This window comes from Callithrix jacchus, chromosome 12 (assembly GCF_049354715.1).
Source record: "Callithrix jacchus isolate 240 chromosome 12, calJac240_pri, whole genome shotgun sequence".
Lineage (NCBI taxonomy): Eukaryota > Metazoa > Chordata > Mammalia > Primates > Cebidae > Callithrix > Callithrix jacchus.
Window position 1 is genome coordinate 113,027,648 of NC_133513.1, and position 18,440 is coordinate 113,046,087.

Sequence of the window (18,440 nt, forward strand, 5' to 3'; positions counted from 1 at the left end):
CCAGCTCCACTCCTCCCATTCGCTACCCAACTTGCCCCCTCACCCCCCAATTTGGCTTTCACCCCTACCACTCTCGGAAGCTGCTGTCTCCAGCATGATCAATGACTTCCACTTTTGCTATATCTAATGCTCTTGGTTCTTAACTTCTCAGTAGCATCTGAGTCACTCCCTCATCCTCCAATACACAGCTTCACCCCAGTTCCCACTGGCCCCTCCTCCTCCGCCACTTTGACTGGTTCCTTTCCAGCCTCCTGCTTGATGTTCAGGTTCCCCAAGCTTTGATCCCTGATCCCCTTCTCGTCTGCATTCACTCCCTCAGTGATTTCATCCAGACTTGTGGATTCCAATATCATCCATATGCCACCCCCACCTATCCAAATGTTTATTCCCAGACCAGCTTTCTCCTAAAACTCCAGCCTCACATATCCCAACACTTCCACTGGGATCTCTACCAGGGATCTTAAACTCAACACGTCCAAAACCAGATCCTCCCCTCCCCTCTACCTTCACTTCCTACTCCTCTCTGCCTCCTGCTCACTCCACTCCACTCACATTGGCTTCCTTGCTATTTCTCAACACAGCTGTCCTCTCTGCCCAGACAGCCCCTCCCCAGATAGCTTACCTCCATCTCCACTCCTGGGCACTCCCTCCACCATACTTACTGTGCTCAACTCTCATTTCCATGTGTGTTTATTACTTCCCAATGTACTACATGGTTATTGTGCTGATGTTTATCATCTGTCTCCTCCTTCTATAATGTAAGCTCCATAAAGGCAGGAAGCTTTGTCTTGTTGACTCCTATCTCTGGTGCCTTAGCAGTGGCTGGCATCAGAGGTTTCACGACCCTCACTCCCCTTCTCCCATAAACACACCGTGCACACCCCACCCTCCAAGATACAGCATCACTGGGGCAGCAGAGCAGCAGTTTTAAAAAGATGCTCTCCCTCTGGTCTCCTGCTACCGCTCTGCTTGTGGCACTGGGCAACTATTGGTTAGCAATATTTATATAAAATGTTGGTGATTATTTACTTATATGAATAACTTAAAAACCTGAAAACATGCTTACTTGCTCAAGACTGAGCTACAGACTATTACAATTTTAGTATTCAAAATGTGACAGACACAGTCATTCTTTTTTTTTTTTTTTTTTGAGGTGGAGTTTCGCTTGGGTTGCCCAGGCTGGAGTGCAATGGCATGATCTCAGCTCACCCCAACCTCCGCCTCCCAGGTTCAAACGATTCTCCTGCCTCAGCCTCACGGGTAGCTGGGATTACAGGCACACATCACCACACCCAGCTAATTTTTGTATTTTTAGTAGAGATGAGGTTTCTCCGTGTTGGTTAGGCTGGTCTTGAACTCCTGACTTCAGATGATCTGCCTCCCAAACTGCTGGGATTACAGACGTTAGCCACTGCTCCCGGCCAACATAATCATTCTTTAAGAGCACTCAAGCCAGCAAAAACTTCCCCCCAGGAATATATCAAAGGTCCATATTCCAAGTAAATGTGTAGCAGCACACCTAGTCTACACCCACATTTTCCTCACTCAGAAAGACAGTCCATTTTTCTCTTAGAGGATAGTTTCTGGAATTAGGACCTGGGCTCATCATTCACCCCTTTCCTTTGTCCCAACCTCTAACAGCCCCTTTACTAGCACCTCATGACATGCTTACATATGCGAGAATCTTCTTTTAAATCCATTCCTCAAACCTGGAATCTACTCCGAGAGCCTGCAGGGCACAGAGAGTGTCCCAGCCACAGGAACTGTAAGGAATATCATCTGATTGGGGTAAGTCAAGGAGTAAAGGCCCCAGTGGCACTCTTAGGCCTCCTAATTCTGTCTCTCAGAATGTGGCGCTAATGGACACTCCCTGCCGTTTCCTCGTCTGGTCCTCATGACACCAGTCTCTCGGGTTCCTCCCCACCTCTAGCTGATCCTTCCTAGTCTCTTTTGTGGGTGTATCTCTCTTCTCTAAAGCTGTTGGTACTCCCAGCATTCTACTCTTAGCTCACTTCTCAGTCTTCATGCTCCGTCTAGAAAATGTCACCTTCTTTCCTCATTTTCACTACTACATTTGCTAACTCCACTCTCCCGCCCTAATCTCAAGACTGATACATGTCTCCCTCACTGAGACACACTAGACCCTCAAATTCAGCATCTCTAGAACCGAGCAACATCTGCTCCCCAAATATTGTTCCCTCTCTGGCATGCCCTATTTTTCAGTTAATGACTGCATCCCCACACTGGATCATTTAAGCAAGAAACCTTCGAGTCATCTTCCATCATTCTTCTCTAAGTCTCTCCTGTCAGCCCCAGCCACTTCATGCCCAGTTACTGTGTTGATTCAGATCCCTATCTTTGGCCCAGACCAGTGTTTCTTCATGGAAGTGCTACTGGCATGGAACACAGATTTCTACGCAGGATTATCCAACTCAGTGCAGACACTCTAACAGCTCCCCTCATGATCTAGGGAGTTCCACCTGAGCCCCAGGCCTCAAGTACTAAGCATGGCCCCAAGCTCCCATTTCCCATGAAGCTCTGTTAGTCCTCTTTACCTTATAGGGGCCAAATTCCCACCTGCTACTGTCCACTTCTGGATGCAGACCCAGAAAGGCCTGCAGCTGGTCTTTTAAAAATGCTTTCTCTTTAAGTTTGGTCCCGCCCCCCACTCCCTTCCTCCCTCCCTCTTTTTTCCTTTCTTTGAGGCAGAGTCTTGCTCTGTCACCCAGGCTAGAGTGCAATGGCTCCTTCTCAGCTTGCTGCAACCTCCACCTCCTGGGTTCAAGTGGTTTTCCCGCCTCAGCCTCCAGAGTAGCTAGAACTACAGGCATGTGCCACCATGCCTAACTAATCTTTGTATTTTCAGTAGAGACAGGGTTTCATCAAGTTGACCAGGTTGGTCTTAAACTCCTGACCTCAAGTGATATGCTTGCCTCAGCCTCCCAAAGTGTTGGGATTACAGGCATGAACCATTATGCCCGGCCTTTTCTATTTTTATTTCTTTTATCTATACTCATCCTGGACTTGAAACATAGTTAATATAAGCCCATCATCCTTAACTTCCTTATGTACAATTCCAAAATCCAAAAAACTCTCAGACCTGAAAGCTTATTTTTTAAGTTAAAACTCATTTAATAGCAGAGCATGCCCTGACCTGATATGAGGCTATTGATAATCCTTACTTACCTCTCTTAGTATGAATATTTATACGATTCTTTAAGAAACATTAATGTGTTTTATTGTGGGGTAATGCTACAGTATCACTTTAGAGTATAGAAAATACATGGAATAGTCTTTTGAAAACTCCAAAAAACTAGAATTCTAAAACAAATATGGCCCCAAAAAGTTCAGATAAGGATTGTGGAACTGTGTAACACAGTTCAAACTCAGGGAAACACCTTCACTGGAAGTCTTTCTCTCTCTTTTTTTTTTAAGATGGAGTCTCACTCCTCTGTTACCCATACTGGAATGCAGTGGTACAATCTTGGCTCACTGTAACTTTCGCCTCCTGGGTTCAAGCAATTTTCCTGCCTCAGCCTCCCAAGTAGCTGAAACTACAGGCATGCACCACCATGCCCAACTAATTTTTGTATTTTTAGTAGAGATGGGGTTTCACCATGTTGGCCAGGCTGGGCTTGATCTCTTGACCTCATGATCCACCCGCCTCAGCCTCCCAAAGTGCTGGGATTACAGGCATGAGCCACTGCACCTGGCCCTCTGTCTCTTAAAAATGATTTTTTCTAAATAAAAATTTAAAATTACTGGCCAGGTGCAGGGGCTCATACCTATAATCAGCACTTTGGGAGGCTGAAGCAGGCGGATCGCTTGAGCCCCAGTATTCAAGACCAGCATGAGTAACACAGTGAGACCCCACCTCTACAAAAAAGAGAAAAAATAAAAATTATGCGTGCATAGTAGCATATGCCTATAGTCCCAGCCACCTGGAGGGCTGAAGACGGCAGGATCTCACCACTGCACTCCAGGCCATGCAACAGAGCAAGACCCTCTCTCAAACAAACAAATTAATGAGATTACTATAAATGCAAATATTTTCAATGAATATGTTAGAATCTTCTACACAGTTACCTTTAGAAAATAAAGTATAGAGCACTACCTTTCTGAAAAGGTTAAATTCGGTCGTGACAAAAAACAGGGATAAGAGAAAATTACTGCTTGGGATTCCTTCCCAGTTCTAAGGTATTTTGTTTACACAGAGTCGCAGGATTATAATGCACTGCATTGGCAACAGAATCACCTTCCCCTTTCCAGAGGCCCAGCCAGTTCTGTGTGGTATGTGGTTAGGTCCTTATCACAGCTCTGAAACACTCGATCTCAAAAAGAAAATAACACAGCCACAGGCTCCACAGCAGTTCCCTGGTTTTTAAATTACGCTTGCAACTTACACGTCATGACCAAGATTAAGGGTTGATGTTGCTGCTGTCATTTAACAAGAGAGAAATAAATAATTTTAAGTGAAAAGCTGGTATCTACATCCATCTGAAGCTGAAATTTTAAACAGATGTCTGATGGAAACTAAATATGGAAAATGATACAGTTATCTATTAAGGCAATGAGATACAGCAAATAAGATATGCAGACATGGAACATAAGCCTATGCAACTTTAAAGGGTATTTTTTTTCTAAAGAAGGAGCATCTATGTCCTCATTGTTTAAACTTTACAGATTCTTCATACTCTTATATATATATATTTAAATTTTTACTTTTTAGAGACAGGGTCTCACTCCACCATCCAGGTCAGAGTGCCGTGGTACAGTCATAGCTCACTGCAGCCTCAAACTCCAAGGCTCAAGCAATCCTCCTGCCTCAGCCTCCTGAGTACCTGTGACTACAGGTACACACCACTTTACCCAGCTAAGTCTTACTATGTTGCCCAGACTGGTCTCAAACTCCTCGGCCTCCCAAAGAGCTGAGATTACAGGCATGACCCCTACATCTGTCTGTCTGTCTGTCTCTCTCTCTCTCTCTCTGGAGACAACGTCTCACTCCATTGCCCAGGCAAGAGTGCACTGGCATGATCATGGCTCACTGCAGCCTCAACCTCCCGGGCTCAGGCAATTCTCCTGGGTAGCTGGGACCACAGGGATGTGCCACCTGGCTGTTTTTTGTAGAGGCAGAGTCTCGCCGTGTTGCCTAGGTGGGTCTCAAACGATCCTCCTACCATGGCCTCCCAAATTGCTGGGATTACAGGTGTAAGCCACTGTGCCCGGCCTTTCTACATCATTTTTGTAAAATAGCACAGTTTTGAAAATCAGTCTGGCAGTTCCACAAAACGTTAGACCTATAATCCCAGCACTTTGGGAGGCTGAGGCAGGTGGATCTCTTGAGCTCAGATATTCAAGACCAGCATAGGTAACATAGTGAGTTACCATTAAGACCCAGCAATTCCATTCCTAGGTACACACCACCAAGAGAGATAAACAAACATACCACCAAAAACTTGTATGCAAAATGGTTTATAATGGCATTATTCATAATAGCTAAAAGGTGGAAACAACTCTAATGTCCACCAACTGATGAACAGATAAAATGTGGCATGAACCTTAAAAGCTATGCTAGGTGAAAGAAGTTCGTCACAAAAGGCCACATGGTATATGATTCCATTTATATGAGATGTCCACAAAAGACACTTATAGAGACAGAAAGATTAGCGGTTACATAGTGCTGGGGAGCTGGAGCTTGGAAGGAAAGGAGGAGTGACTGCTAACGAAGATAGAGTTTTTTGGGGGGGATGATGAAAGGTTCTAAAATTGATTGTGCTGATAAAGACGTGACTCTGAACACACTAAAAACCATTGACATATACTTTAAATGGGTGCACTGTACAGTATATGGATTATGGTATGTGAATTATTTTCACATAATTCACAAACTGGCAAACAAATAAGGCAACAGAGGCAGAAAAGACAACAGAGGCAGAAAACTAGAAATTCTATTAATACAAGTCTCTGAAATAAGATTGCATCTGCTCCAATTACAGCAACAGACTAGGCTTTAGCAAATCTGAGAACAGTGCCACATTAAAAGACGCTGCTGAAATAAATGCGGATTACTGAAATTGATATACAGACATCTAAATCAGAAAGTCATATTAAGGAGAAATAAGTAGTTTTAATAAAGTCTTCCTATGTTCTTAAAAAAGATAAGACTAACGGAAAATATGTAAAAATGCAAAACAGAAAAACTATTCTGAAACATTTGAAAGTAACACTGGTCCTCCAAAGAGCTTAGGTACAAATGGAAACACCCATCAAAACTCAGTAGAATACTGATAATGACTATTTCCAAGTGGGGGGATATTTTTTCTTCTCTTTTACAATGCACTGTATAATCAAAAAACACAATTTAAAAATGATTAAGCTTCTTAAAGCTCCTTTAAATTGAGTTATATGGAAATTGAAATAAAGGTACCAAGATTTAAATTAACATGTTACAAGACAGTAAAGTTGTGATTTTCCACACAGTGGTTCTTTGCCCTTCCTGCTGTTCACTGCTGCAAAGCTCCTTTGCCATAAAACAGAATTAAAAGGAAAGAAAAAACAGCACAAGTACAAATTTCTAAAATTATACTCTCTGGAGAGAAAGGTGTACCAAACCATTCACTGAGGTAGGATCTGAAAATACTTTCTCTGAAATTACTTAAACTCCTAATTAGCAAGAGTCATTACGTATATTCAGTTCTTACCGTGAATCATGATTTTGCTGCCCCTGAGAAGTGCGGCAGCACAGCCCAACAGCTGTAAAAATAATTACATCGATAGAGGAAATCTCACTTTCCTTTTTATTTGAATATAATCTCTTTCCCTTAGACTATCAAGAGAGAGAAAAGGGAAAGTCTGAAGCATAAAGAAGTTCTTAAAACTTTTATAATACTCACACTTTTGTGCTTAAAAACTCCATGTAAATATTAGTTCCTAAAGCCATCTTGGCTTTTTCCCCATTTATTTAATAGTCAGCTGCTAGTCTCAAAAATGTTACAGATTGGTGGCCATGAAGGACATCAGAAAATCTCCCTGAAAGGTCTAACAAAGGCCCCAACCTGTTCTGGATGAGGTGTGACATTCAATTTCCCCAGAACTGGGAGTGCCAAATATGCAAATTATAACTGGCAGATGGACAAAGTGCTGGACAAACTGGTTCCCGGCTCTAAATCAAACCGACAGAGACTCCACACTTAGTGCTCAAACCTGAATGCCAGGCCAAGGGGTGCCCACCCTCAAGGGAAAAGTCTGTGATAACAAGCCATCCTGATCTTTCAGTGTGTCAACAAAACCATCCAAAAGACATTGGCAGCAAATTTACTGGCTTAGGAAACTAATACAATTTTTGCTAGCCTGGCTGCTCTTCACCAAAAACAAACAAACAAAAAAAAGCAAACAAAAACTGCAAACATCTGCTTTTAATAGGCCTAACTGCAGCCTAGATTTTTTGTCTCTCGATCAGCAGTAGTGAATAGTGTTCTGGCATAAGTATCAATAAAAGGAGAATAATAAGAACTCCAAACTTTTTTTGATCCCTGTAACAAATAGTTAACATCAGAGTCTGCTTAAATTCATTTTAATGTTTCTAAAAATTCAACTGTCAAACTTCCAGTGACATTTGAAGCATAAAAATAGCTTTATTTTTACTTATTCTTAAAGCATTTTAACCCTGTCCTCAAACTTCCTCCCCAGGAACTCTGCATGGAAAAACATGTGTTGAGTTGCAGGGCAGTGTGTGCTTTGCTATCTGTTACCTGCTGTTCAGGTAACAGGGTGGCAGCTCAGCAGGGTGATACAGGACCAGGCTACCTGAGTCTATCTAGATCCAGACCCCACATGTGCCAGCTGCATGGCTTAACCCTTGCCAGGTCTCTTTTGTTTTTATTTTATTTTCTGAAATCTATTCACTAATTTTTTTTTTTAACAAGATGAGGTCTGCCTGTGTTGTCCAAGCTGGTCTCATACCCCTGAGCTCAAGCAATCCTCCAGCCTTAGCCTGTCAAAAAAAGGAGCCACCCCGGTCTCCTAATGCCCACCTCACAGGGTTCTCCTAGGGACTAAATATTATCATCTATGTAATACATAGGCCTGGCACATCACACAGTGAACAAAACAGGCTATGGCTATATTAGAGTGATGACAATTCCTAGGCATCAAATCCCCATACTGAGAGCAAATTGAACAGAAATGCTTTCATGGGTTACTTCTACTAGGAGGCAGCACCTTGTGGTAAAACACGAGCCCTAGGCAATCTCATTGTTTTGTCCCTAAATTACTCTACTTGTAAACTTAAGCTCTTCTCTAGAAAATAAAGAGATGACATTAGATGAGTGACTGTCTTCCTTTTAAAAACTTTCTTTTTAAATTGTAAGATTCATATATGCTTAGAAAGTTTTCAAGAAATGTAGACAAAAGGGGATATAATCAAAGTTCTCCTTTTCTTGACTCACTCCTTTTCCCTAAGAAGTTTTCAAACTGTACTGTTCAGAGCCCTACGGCTCCCTGGAAACAGAAGGTGGCTTCCCAGGAGAGATCAAGTGGTCAGAGTTCCAGGGATTTCTCAGCACTACTTCAACCACAGCAGCCCTGCTTTTGCGTGTCTTCTATACTGGATTTCATGGATTTTGAGACAAGGGTTCCACTACTAAAATAAAGTTGGAAAATCATAGGATTAAATTATTTTAAAAAAATATTACCCAGCTCTGAAAAATGTAGGTTTCTGGTCTACTAAACCAGCTCTAAAAAAATGAATGTTTCTGGTCTACTAAACCAAATCCTCATATTTGCTATTACATTTATATCAGGTTTCCAGAGAATTTCCCTTTATTTCACCTTACCTCTAGCTCAAGATCCTGAGGTTCCATTTCAGAAAGTGATAGCACAGCAATTTTGGTAACTTTACAGACCTCATGGTCTCCTGGGAGTTTGCCCACCAATGCCTTCTGCCGAATTAGAATAAGCCACCATGGAAGATCTGAAAGAGGAGAGTCATAATAAAGTCTGGCATTTACAGAGTGCTACTGTTCTGACAAGTTGAAGGTGAATAACCTAACAATGATAATAAAGTGTGCATCCAAAATAAACTTTGAAAGGAAAACATGTCACAAAGACATAAAAATGACCCTTAAACATGCAAAAAGATGTTCAATCTCACTCATAATTCGAGAAATGTAAATTAAAACAATGTTGTGACACCATGTTCACCCATCAGATTGGGGACAATTAACAAGAATGACAATACACATGTTGGTGAGGCTGTGAGAAAACTCAAGAACAGTGCAGGTGAGAATACTGGTGACAAATGCAATTTTTCTGGAAGGAAATTTAGCAGTACCTAACAATACAACAAATGCACTCACCTTTTAATCCATCCAGTGATCCCACCCTTGGGAACTGACCCTGAGGGTATACCTCAACAACGAAAAGTACATACACTGAAGCCTATTCACTGCGGCAGTTTATAATTATAAAATACTGCAAATTGCCTAATGTCCAGATACAGTATAGTGGTTGAATAACCTATGGCACATCCATGCAATGGAGTACTACACAGTTGTAAAAAAAAGTATTCTATATAGGCCTGGCGTGGTGGCTCAAGCCTGTAATCCCAGCACTTTGGGAGGCCGAGGCGGGTGGATCACAAGGTCAAGAGATTGAGACCATCCTGATCAACATGGTGAAACCCCATCTCTACTAAAAATACAAAAAATTAGCTGGGCATGGTGGCGCGTGCCTGTAATCCCAGCTACTCAGGAGGCTGAGGCAGGAGAATTGCCTGAACTCAGGGGGCGGAGGTTGCGGTGAGCCAAGATTGTGCCATTACACTCCAGCCTGGGTAACGAGCGAAACTCCGTCTCAAAAAAAAAAAAAAAAGTATTCTATAAATTAATGAGGTGGATGCATTAAGTAGGTAAACTGAATATATTAACATACAGAGCCATCCCTCGGTATCTGAGGGGGACTGGCTCCAGGACCCCCCGTGGATACCAAACTCTAAGGATGCTCAAGGCCCTTAGGTAAAATGGTGCAGTATTCGGATATAACCTATATGCACATCCTCTCATACACTTGAAATCATCTCTAGATTGCTTACAAAACCTGATATCATGTAAATGCTATGGTAAACAATACAGGTAAACTGTATTGTTTAAGGAATAATGACAAGAAAAAAATGTCTATACACATCCAGTACCGACGCAACCATCCTTTCTTTTTCCAAAAATTTTCCATCCATGGTTGGTTAGATCCTCAGATACAGAGCTCAATGGATACATAGGGCCGACTGTACATAATAAGGCTCTGTTATAATAACATAAACATATATATATATATATATTTTTTTTTTTTTTTGAGACTGGGTCTCACTCTGTCACCCAGGCTAGAATGCAGTGGCGCAATCTCAGCTCATGGCAGCCTCTGTCTCCAACGCTCAAGCAATCCACCCACCTGTAAAGTAGCTGGGACCACAGGCATGCACCACCACGTCCAGCTAATTTTTGTACTTTTTTTTTTTTAAGAGATAAGGTTTTGTCACGTTGCCCAGGCTGGTCTCAAACTGCTGGGCTCAAGCAATCTGCCAGCTTTGGCCTCCCAAAATGCTGGGATTATAGGCGTAAGCCACTGTGCCCAGTCAATAAAATATATTATTAAATCAAAGCATAAAAGAATACCTAGAGTGTACTACCCTTCATGTAAGAAAGAAAATATGAGGTGATATCTACCTATACATACAGTCACGTACCACATGATGTTTCCGTCAATGATGAGCTACGTATGCAGTGATGGTCCCTTAAAATTATAATGGAGCTGAAAAATTCCTATCAGTCACATCATAATGTAGCATGACATATTACTCACATATTTGTGTGATTCTGGTATAAATCTACTGCACTGCTAGTGATATAAAAGTATACAACATAAAATTTTATATGTACATAAGACTTGATAATAAATGACTGTCACCAGTTTATGTATCTGCTATAGTGTTCTTTTTATCATTATTTTAGGTGTACTCCTACTTACAAAAAAAGTTAAGGGTAAAAAGAAAATGTTCTTGCACAGCTGTACAATGTGTTTGTGTTTTAACCTAAGTGTTATTACAGAAAAGTCAAAAAGTTTCAAAAAATTAAAAAGTTTATAAAGTAAAAAAGTTACAGTAAGTTAAGGTTAATTTATTATTGAAAAAGAAAAAAAATTTGGCAGGACATGGAGGATCATTCATGCCTGTAATTCCAGCACTTTGGGAGGCTGAAGTGGGAAGATTGCTTGACTCCAGGACTTCAAGACCAGTCTGGGTAAAATATGGAGACCTTGTTCTACCAAAAATTTAAAAATTAGCCCCGAGTGGAGAAACACACCTGTAGTCCCAGCTACTCGGGAGGCTGAGATAGGAGGGTGGCTTAAGCCTAGGAAGTTGAGGCTACAGTGAGCCATGGTCATGCTACTGCACTCCAGCTTGGGTGACAGGGCAAGATCCTGTCTTATAAGAAGTTTATTTAAAAACCCAGCCTGGCCAACCTGGTAAAACTTCATCTCTACTAAAAATACAAACATTAGCTGGGTGTGGTGGCAGGTGCCTGTAATCCCAGCTGCTCAGGAAGCTGCGGCAGGAAAATCACTGGAACCCAGGAGGTGGAGGTTGCAGTGAACTGAGATCACGCCATTGCACTCCAGCCTAGGCGACAGAGTGAGACTCCACCTCAAATAAATAAATAAATAAATAAATAAACAAACACACAAAAAAAGAAGAACCCCCCAAAATAAAGAAAAAAATATTTGAAATAAAGTCAGTGTCACCCGCATGTATGGTGGTTATAAAGTCGATAGTAGTGTACGATAATGTTCTTCACATGCGCTCACCACTCACTCACTGACTCACCCAGAGCAACTTCTGGTCCCGCAAGTTCCATTCATGCTAATTCCCCAATACAAGTGTACCATTTTTATCTTTTACACAGTATTTTGACTGTACCATTTCTATGTTCAGGTGAAACTGCCCAACAATGCATTTCTAATTAAGTGACGCACAACTACATGTATCCACCCATTAGTACAAAAACAAGAGGAGAGAGAAACCAGAAGTCAGTGAGATTAGCTATCTCCACAGAGTAGGTGGTAATGGAGTAGAAAGAAGAGGGGGATGGGAACAGGATGAAAGAGATGAGAAGGAAATGACAGTTACGCCCTGGCAAATGACTGGTCTCTGAGTAGAATTCTGACACTTAGAACAATGGTAATGTTTCACCTATCTCTTAAAATAAATAGTTCGAATCAACCAGAATGTGGGAGAACTTCAAACTGCAAACCCAACTCTATTAAAAATTGAGAATCGAACTAAACTGTTGGAGATAGAGAAGAAAAAACTAACCAAATAACTTCAGAAAACTATTTGGTAGAGATAAAGACAAAAAGAACTGTATGCACTTTGTACTCTGGTTACAAAATTTATTTTTCAGAAGAGTATGGGCTGGCGATTCTCTACCCACTTTATGTGTACACTAGGATTGAATAGAGAACTGAATACATTGAGGAGAATAGAGGGGAAAATGGTAAAACAACCTAAAGAAACCTTTAATAAATACAAGACAGAAAGAAGCAAATACCCAATCCATCCAATCCAAATTTCTACTTCTCACAAGAGATTTTTAATTAAATGAAAAAGAGTCTATGAAAAACAGCATGCAAAAGCAATGTTACAGATTATGAGACTACACCCTTAAAAAATACTCCCCAATTATACCCCAAAGCAAAAATGATTAAAATTGTGTTTCAGAAATTATAGAAAAATAACATCATATATTTCCCTATTACAGAAAAATAACATCATATATTTCCCATATAAAACAAAATTTTTAATGCATATACAGGCTAGGCACAGTGGCTCATTGCCTATAATCTAGCACTTTGGGAGGCCAAGGTGGGCAGGTCACATGAGACCAGGAGTTCACGACCAGCCTGGCCAACATGGCAAAACTCCATCTCTACTAAAAATGCAAAAATTAGCCAGGCATGGTGGTGCACATCTGTAATCCCAGCTATTCAGGAGGCTGAGGCATGGGAATTGCTTAACCTGGGAGGCAGAGGTTGCAGTGAGCCGAGACAGTGACACTGAACTCCAGCACAGGTGAGAGAGTGAGACCCTATCTCAAAAAAACATTTTTTAAAATAAATAAACAAATAAATATAAAAAATAAAAAGGATATATAATATTTTCATTTCCACATTTATTCTCCAAGTTTGATCAACTCTCATATTAGAAATGGTGCTTTGGAGACATGCTTTAAACATTTCATAAATTCAAAGTTTAGAAACATTTTATAATTCCATATAAAATAAGGCAGAAATTTACTCCAAAGTTTTAAGGCTTTTAAAGGCCATTTCCCTACTATCATTAAACATTAACCGAAGACCTGCCATGTGCTAGGAAATTAATCAGACATGAACAGACATTGCCAAACACCTTTTAGGGGATATGTGAAATATTACCCTTTAGATGCCTGGTAACAAACCTAGCATGCCATTCTTCTGAAAAAGCACATAACAGATAATAAACTGCTGAATGTCAATGAATTTTGTTGAATAAAAAGACATTCTGCTGACACTTTTGGAGGCCAAGGTGGGCAGATCATGAGGTCAGGAGTTAGAGAACAGTCTGACCAACATGGTGAAACCCCATCTCTATTAAAAATACAAAAATTAGCCGGGCGTGGTGGGGCATGCCTATAATCTCAGCCACTCAGGAGGCTCAGGCAGGAAAATTGCCTGAACCCAGGAGGCAGAGGTTGCAGTGAGCCGAGATCAAGCCATTGCACTCCAGCCTGGGCGACAGAGACTCTGTCTCAAAACAAAAAAATCCTTACAATAGGTCTCTTAACGCCACAGGAATAATTTCTGTCTTATAGTGAACAATTCAGATTTGGGTCAGGCATGGTGGGTCATCCCTGGTAATCCCAGCATTTTGGAAGGCTAAGGAGGGAGTATCACTCAAGGCCAGGAGTTCAAAAACAGCCAGGCCAACACAGCGAGATCCCAGACCTAAAAATTGTTTTTAAAAATTAGCCAAGGCCAGGTGCAGTGGCTTAAGCCTATAATCCCAGCACTCTGGGAGGCTGAGGTGGGCAGATCACTTGAGCCCAGAAGTTTGAAACCAGCCTGGGCAACACGGCGAAACCCAGTCTCTGCGAAAATACAAAAATCATCTGGGCATGGTGATGCATACCTGTAGGCTCAGCTACTCAGGAGGCTTAAGTGGAAGGATCATTTGAGCTCAGGAGTTCAAGGCTGCAGTGACCTATGAGTGTGTCACTGTACTCCAGCCTGGATGACAGAGCAATACCATGTCTCTTTAAAAAATAAATAAATAAGGAATCTTTATTTTATGACTCAAGGAGCCCCCCTCCCCCCCACCCCACACACAGGAGAGCCTTCCCTAATTTACATCTTCTTGCCCTGATTTATTCTGGATTCATTTCATATTAACATTATAATTTATGATTTTAATAAATTCAACAACAAAAACACAATGTACATTATCAAATATACCATCTAATGATATAGTAACAAAAATATAAAATTTTAAACTTAACACAGAGGTTTTATCTCATATACAAACTCACTTGGAAAACTAAGAGGCACCTTTTCTTCCACAAAAACACTGGTATTGCCAATAAACTCAACTTAAACATACAAATATATTTAAAAATAAAATACACATTTTTTAGAGTTAACTACTCATATACAAAAATGTGAAAAATCTATGTGCTTCTTTTAAAAGGTTATAGACTGACATTCAATCAGCCTTGCAGTTATGATGATTAAATCTGAGAAAATGTAAATAATCTCAAATGACAGAAACAAAGCTTTGTAAATAGCAGCCTTCTCTTTTCAGGCAGGCTTCAAGTATCCTAGACTCTGAGGCCAGATTTTAGCTCCATCACTTACTTCCTCTATACTTCAAAGCATAATACTTACTTGCTCCAGTTCTCAGTTTTCTCATATGAAAACTGGGATAAAACTGCCTACACTTCAGAGAGTGGCTGTGAGGATTAAATAACAATTTGTATAATTCATGATATTATTCCTAAGAATTAATGTTTATTGAACATCTACTGTAAGTATCACAAGGCAATTTATGTCACAGTTTTAATACCACTATACCCTGCTAGTAGATTCCATTTCCAACCTATAGCTAAAAAACTGAAAAACATTCGAATAAGATGCCCCATCCAGGCTTGCAACTGGCCGATAGAATTTTTTTTTAAACTTTCTTTCTAGACATCTTCAAACATACATAAAAGTAGAGGGAGCAATAAAATCAAACCAAATCCACCCACCACCTAGACCCAGCAGTAATCAATGCATGACTCAGACTTCTATGACGTTCAACTTTTTTTTTTTTCCAATGACTCTGTACCTGTCTTTTAATTTAAAAAAAAATTGCAAATCTAGAAAGTAAAGAAGAAATCCCATGGGCCTTTGGTTAAAAATCTGAGTTAGAATTGTATTTGAGGCTAGGCACAGTGGCCCATACTTGTAATCCCAGCACTTTGGGAGGCCAAGGCAGGCAGATCACTTTAGCCCAGGAGTTCAAGACCAGCCTGAGCAACATGGGGAAACCCTGTCTCTATAAAAAAAAAAAAAAAAAAAATTTTTTTAAGTAGCCAGGCATGGTGGAGTAACCTTGTATATATGTACACACACATACAGATGCACACACTCTCACACACACACGGAGGCTGAGGGTGGAAGGATCACCTGAGCCCAGGGAGGTCAAGGCTGAAGTGAGCCTTGATCACACCACTGCATTCCAGCCTGGGCGACAGAATGAGAGACACTACCAAAAAATAAAAATAAAAAAGAGGCCGGGTGTGGTGGCTCACATCTGTAATCCCAGCACTTTGGGAGGCCAAGGCAGGTTGATCACTTGAGGTCAGGAGTTCGAGACCAGCCTGGCCAGCATGGTGAAACCCCAGCTCTACTAAAAATATGGAAAGATCAGCTGGGCATGGTGGTGCATACCTGTAGTCCCAGCTACCTGGGAGGCTGAGGCAAGAGAATGGCTTGAATCCTGGAGGCAGAGATTGCAGTGAACAGAGATCATGCCATTGCACTCCAGCCTAGGTGACAGAGTAAGATTCCGTCTCAAAAAAAGAAAAGAAAAAGAAAAAAGAATTATATTTGATAATCCAGTTTCTTCCAGAAATAAATTGAAAAAAAAAAAAAAAAAGATTTTAGATTCTAGCATAATCAAACATATGTAACTTTTTTATTGCTTTTTCCCCCTAAGGAATCCTAAAGGGAAGTTGTGTGAAGAAAAATTCCAAACACCTATCATCATGCCATTTCCTAAGCAGAGAGAAATTAAGGTAGATTACCTAGATAACGTGTAGATATCTACTGCCTCATAAATTTTACTTAGTTTCATTTTTTTAATTTTTGATCAATGTGTAAGGCTGAAACAGTGAAGAAGAAAACTAGCACCATGCCTTTACTATATGCTGTATATTTTTCATTTGCTAAACCTCAGCCTCATGGAAAAAGCATGGACTCTAGATGTAATATAAAAGGTTAAAAACTAGTGATATTGTAAAGAAATGAAATATTATATGTTTTCCAAAGTTTTTAAAACCTTGAGAAATCAATAATATATTAATAGATGGAGTCCACCTTTGTGGCCATATATAAATATACATACAAAAAAGCATTAATATAGGCCACTTCCATATGTAACAGAAAAAAAGGATGTCATAACATTAGCAACAGTAACAATAAAGCTTTTGGGACTAATTCCAATTAAGAAATGTCTAGGTTGGGAGTGGTGGCTCATGTCGGTACTCCCAGCGCTTTGGGAGGCCAAGGCAGAGGTACTGCTTGAGCCCAGGGGTTCAAGACCAGCCTGAGCAAAATAGCCAGACCCAGTCAAGAAAGGCGGGGGGGGGGGGGGGGAGGGGAGGGGAGGGGAGGGGAGAAAGGAAAGAAGGAAAGAAAGAAAGGAAGGAAAAGAAAAGAGAGAGGGAAAAAAGATAGGAAAGAAAGAAAGAGAAAAAAGAAAGGAAGGAAGGAAGGAAGAATATCTACATGAAAATCACCACAGAACTTTCATTTAGAGTACACAGAAAATAAATATGTGAAAGCATCTTGTGCCTGGATGCACAGGTTCAATACTTCAAATTTGTTGGTCTCTCTCAAATTAATATACAAATTTAATGCAATTTCAATCAAAATTCTAATGGGACTTCTAGGAAAATTTAAATATATTTTAAATTTCACTTGAAAGACTAAATGTGTAAAAATATCCAGTAAAGTCCAGGTGTGGTAGCTCACTCCTGTAATCTCAACACTTTGGGAGGCCAAGGTGGGCAGAACCAGAGGTCAGGAGATTGACAGACCATAACATGGTGAAACCCAGTCTCTACTAAAAATATAAAAATTAGCTAGGTGTGGTGGTGCACACCTGTAGTCCTAGCTACTCAGGAGCCTGAGGCAGGAGAATCATTTGAATGCAGCAGGTGGAGGCTACAGTGAGCCGAGATCAAGCACTGCACTCCAGCCTGGGCAACAGAGCAAGACTCTGTCTCAAAAATATCTCTATCTCTATCTCTCTATCTCTCTATCAGCCTGACGAAGTGGCTCACACCTATAATCCGAGCATTTTGGGAGGCTGAGGCGGGCAGATCACAAGGCCAGGAGTTCAAGACCAGCCTGGTTAATATGGTGAAACCCAGTCTCTACTAAAAATACAAAAATTAGCCAGGGATGGCGGCACACATCTGTATTCCCAGCTACTCAGGAGGCTGAGGCAGAAGAATCGCTTAAACCCAGGAGGTGGAGGTTGCAGTAAGCCAAGATTATGCCTCTGCAGTCCAGCCTGGGCAACAGAGTGAGACCCTGTTTCAAAAAAAAATACATACATACACACACACACACACACACACACACACACACACACACACACACAGGTAAATATATATATATTGTAAATTTTGAAAAGAAATTGAGACTATTCATCTTCCTAGACAGCAAAGTGTACTATAAAACTATGGTAATGCCAGGCGTGGTGACTTTTACCTGTCATTCCAGCTACTTCAGAGGCTGAGGCAAGAGGACTACTTGAACCCAGGAGTTGAAGAAGTTGGTTGGCAGTGAGCTATGATTGCATCACTGCCCTCCAGCATGGGGGACAGTGAAACCCAACATGGGAGACAAAGCACATGGGAGGAAAAAAAGCATGGCAATTAAAACTTGATACTAGTAAAGGAATAGATAAATGTATCACTAGATTAGACTAGAGAAGCCAGAAACAAACCCATGTAAAAATGAGCATCTCATAAATGATGACAAAGAAGAGAAAAGAATGGTATCTATATAAATGGAAACAATATACACTGGAGATTCCAAAACGGGGAATGACGGGAAGGAAGCAAGGGATAGAAAACCATCTA

At 40.8% G+C, this 18,440-nt stretch overlaps 1 protein-coding gene across 3 annotated transcripts in view; it reads right to left on the bottom strand.

The window, feature by feature from the left end:
• The window catches only part of INPP5F (inositol polyphosphate-5-phosphatase F), a 106,585-nt gene that overhangs the window by 37,705 nt on the left and 50,440 nt on the right, over positions 1–18,440 (bottom strand). For 2 of the 3 annotated variants that reach the window (XM_035269263.3, XM_009010383.5), the window contains exon 3: positions 8,838–8,974. The exons of the other annotated variant lie outside the window; for it this stretch is intronic. In XM_035269263.3, coding sequence (XP_035125154.2) covers positions 8,838–8,974 — 137 coding nt within the window. The remainder of the gene's footprint in view (positions 1–8,837; positions 8,975–18,440) is intronic. 3 annotated transcript variants of the gene reach the window in all.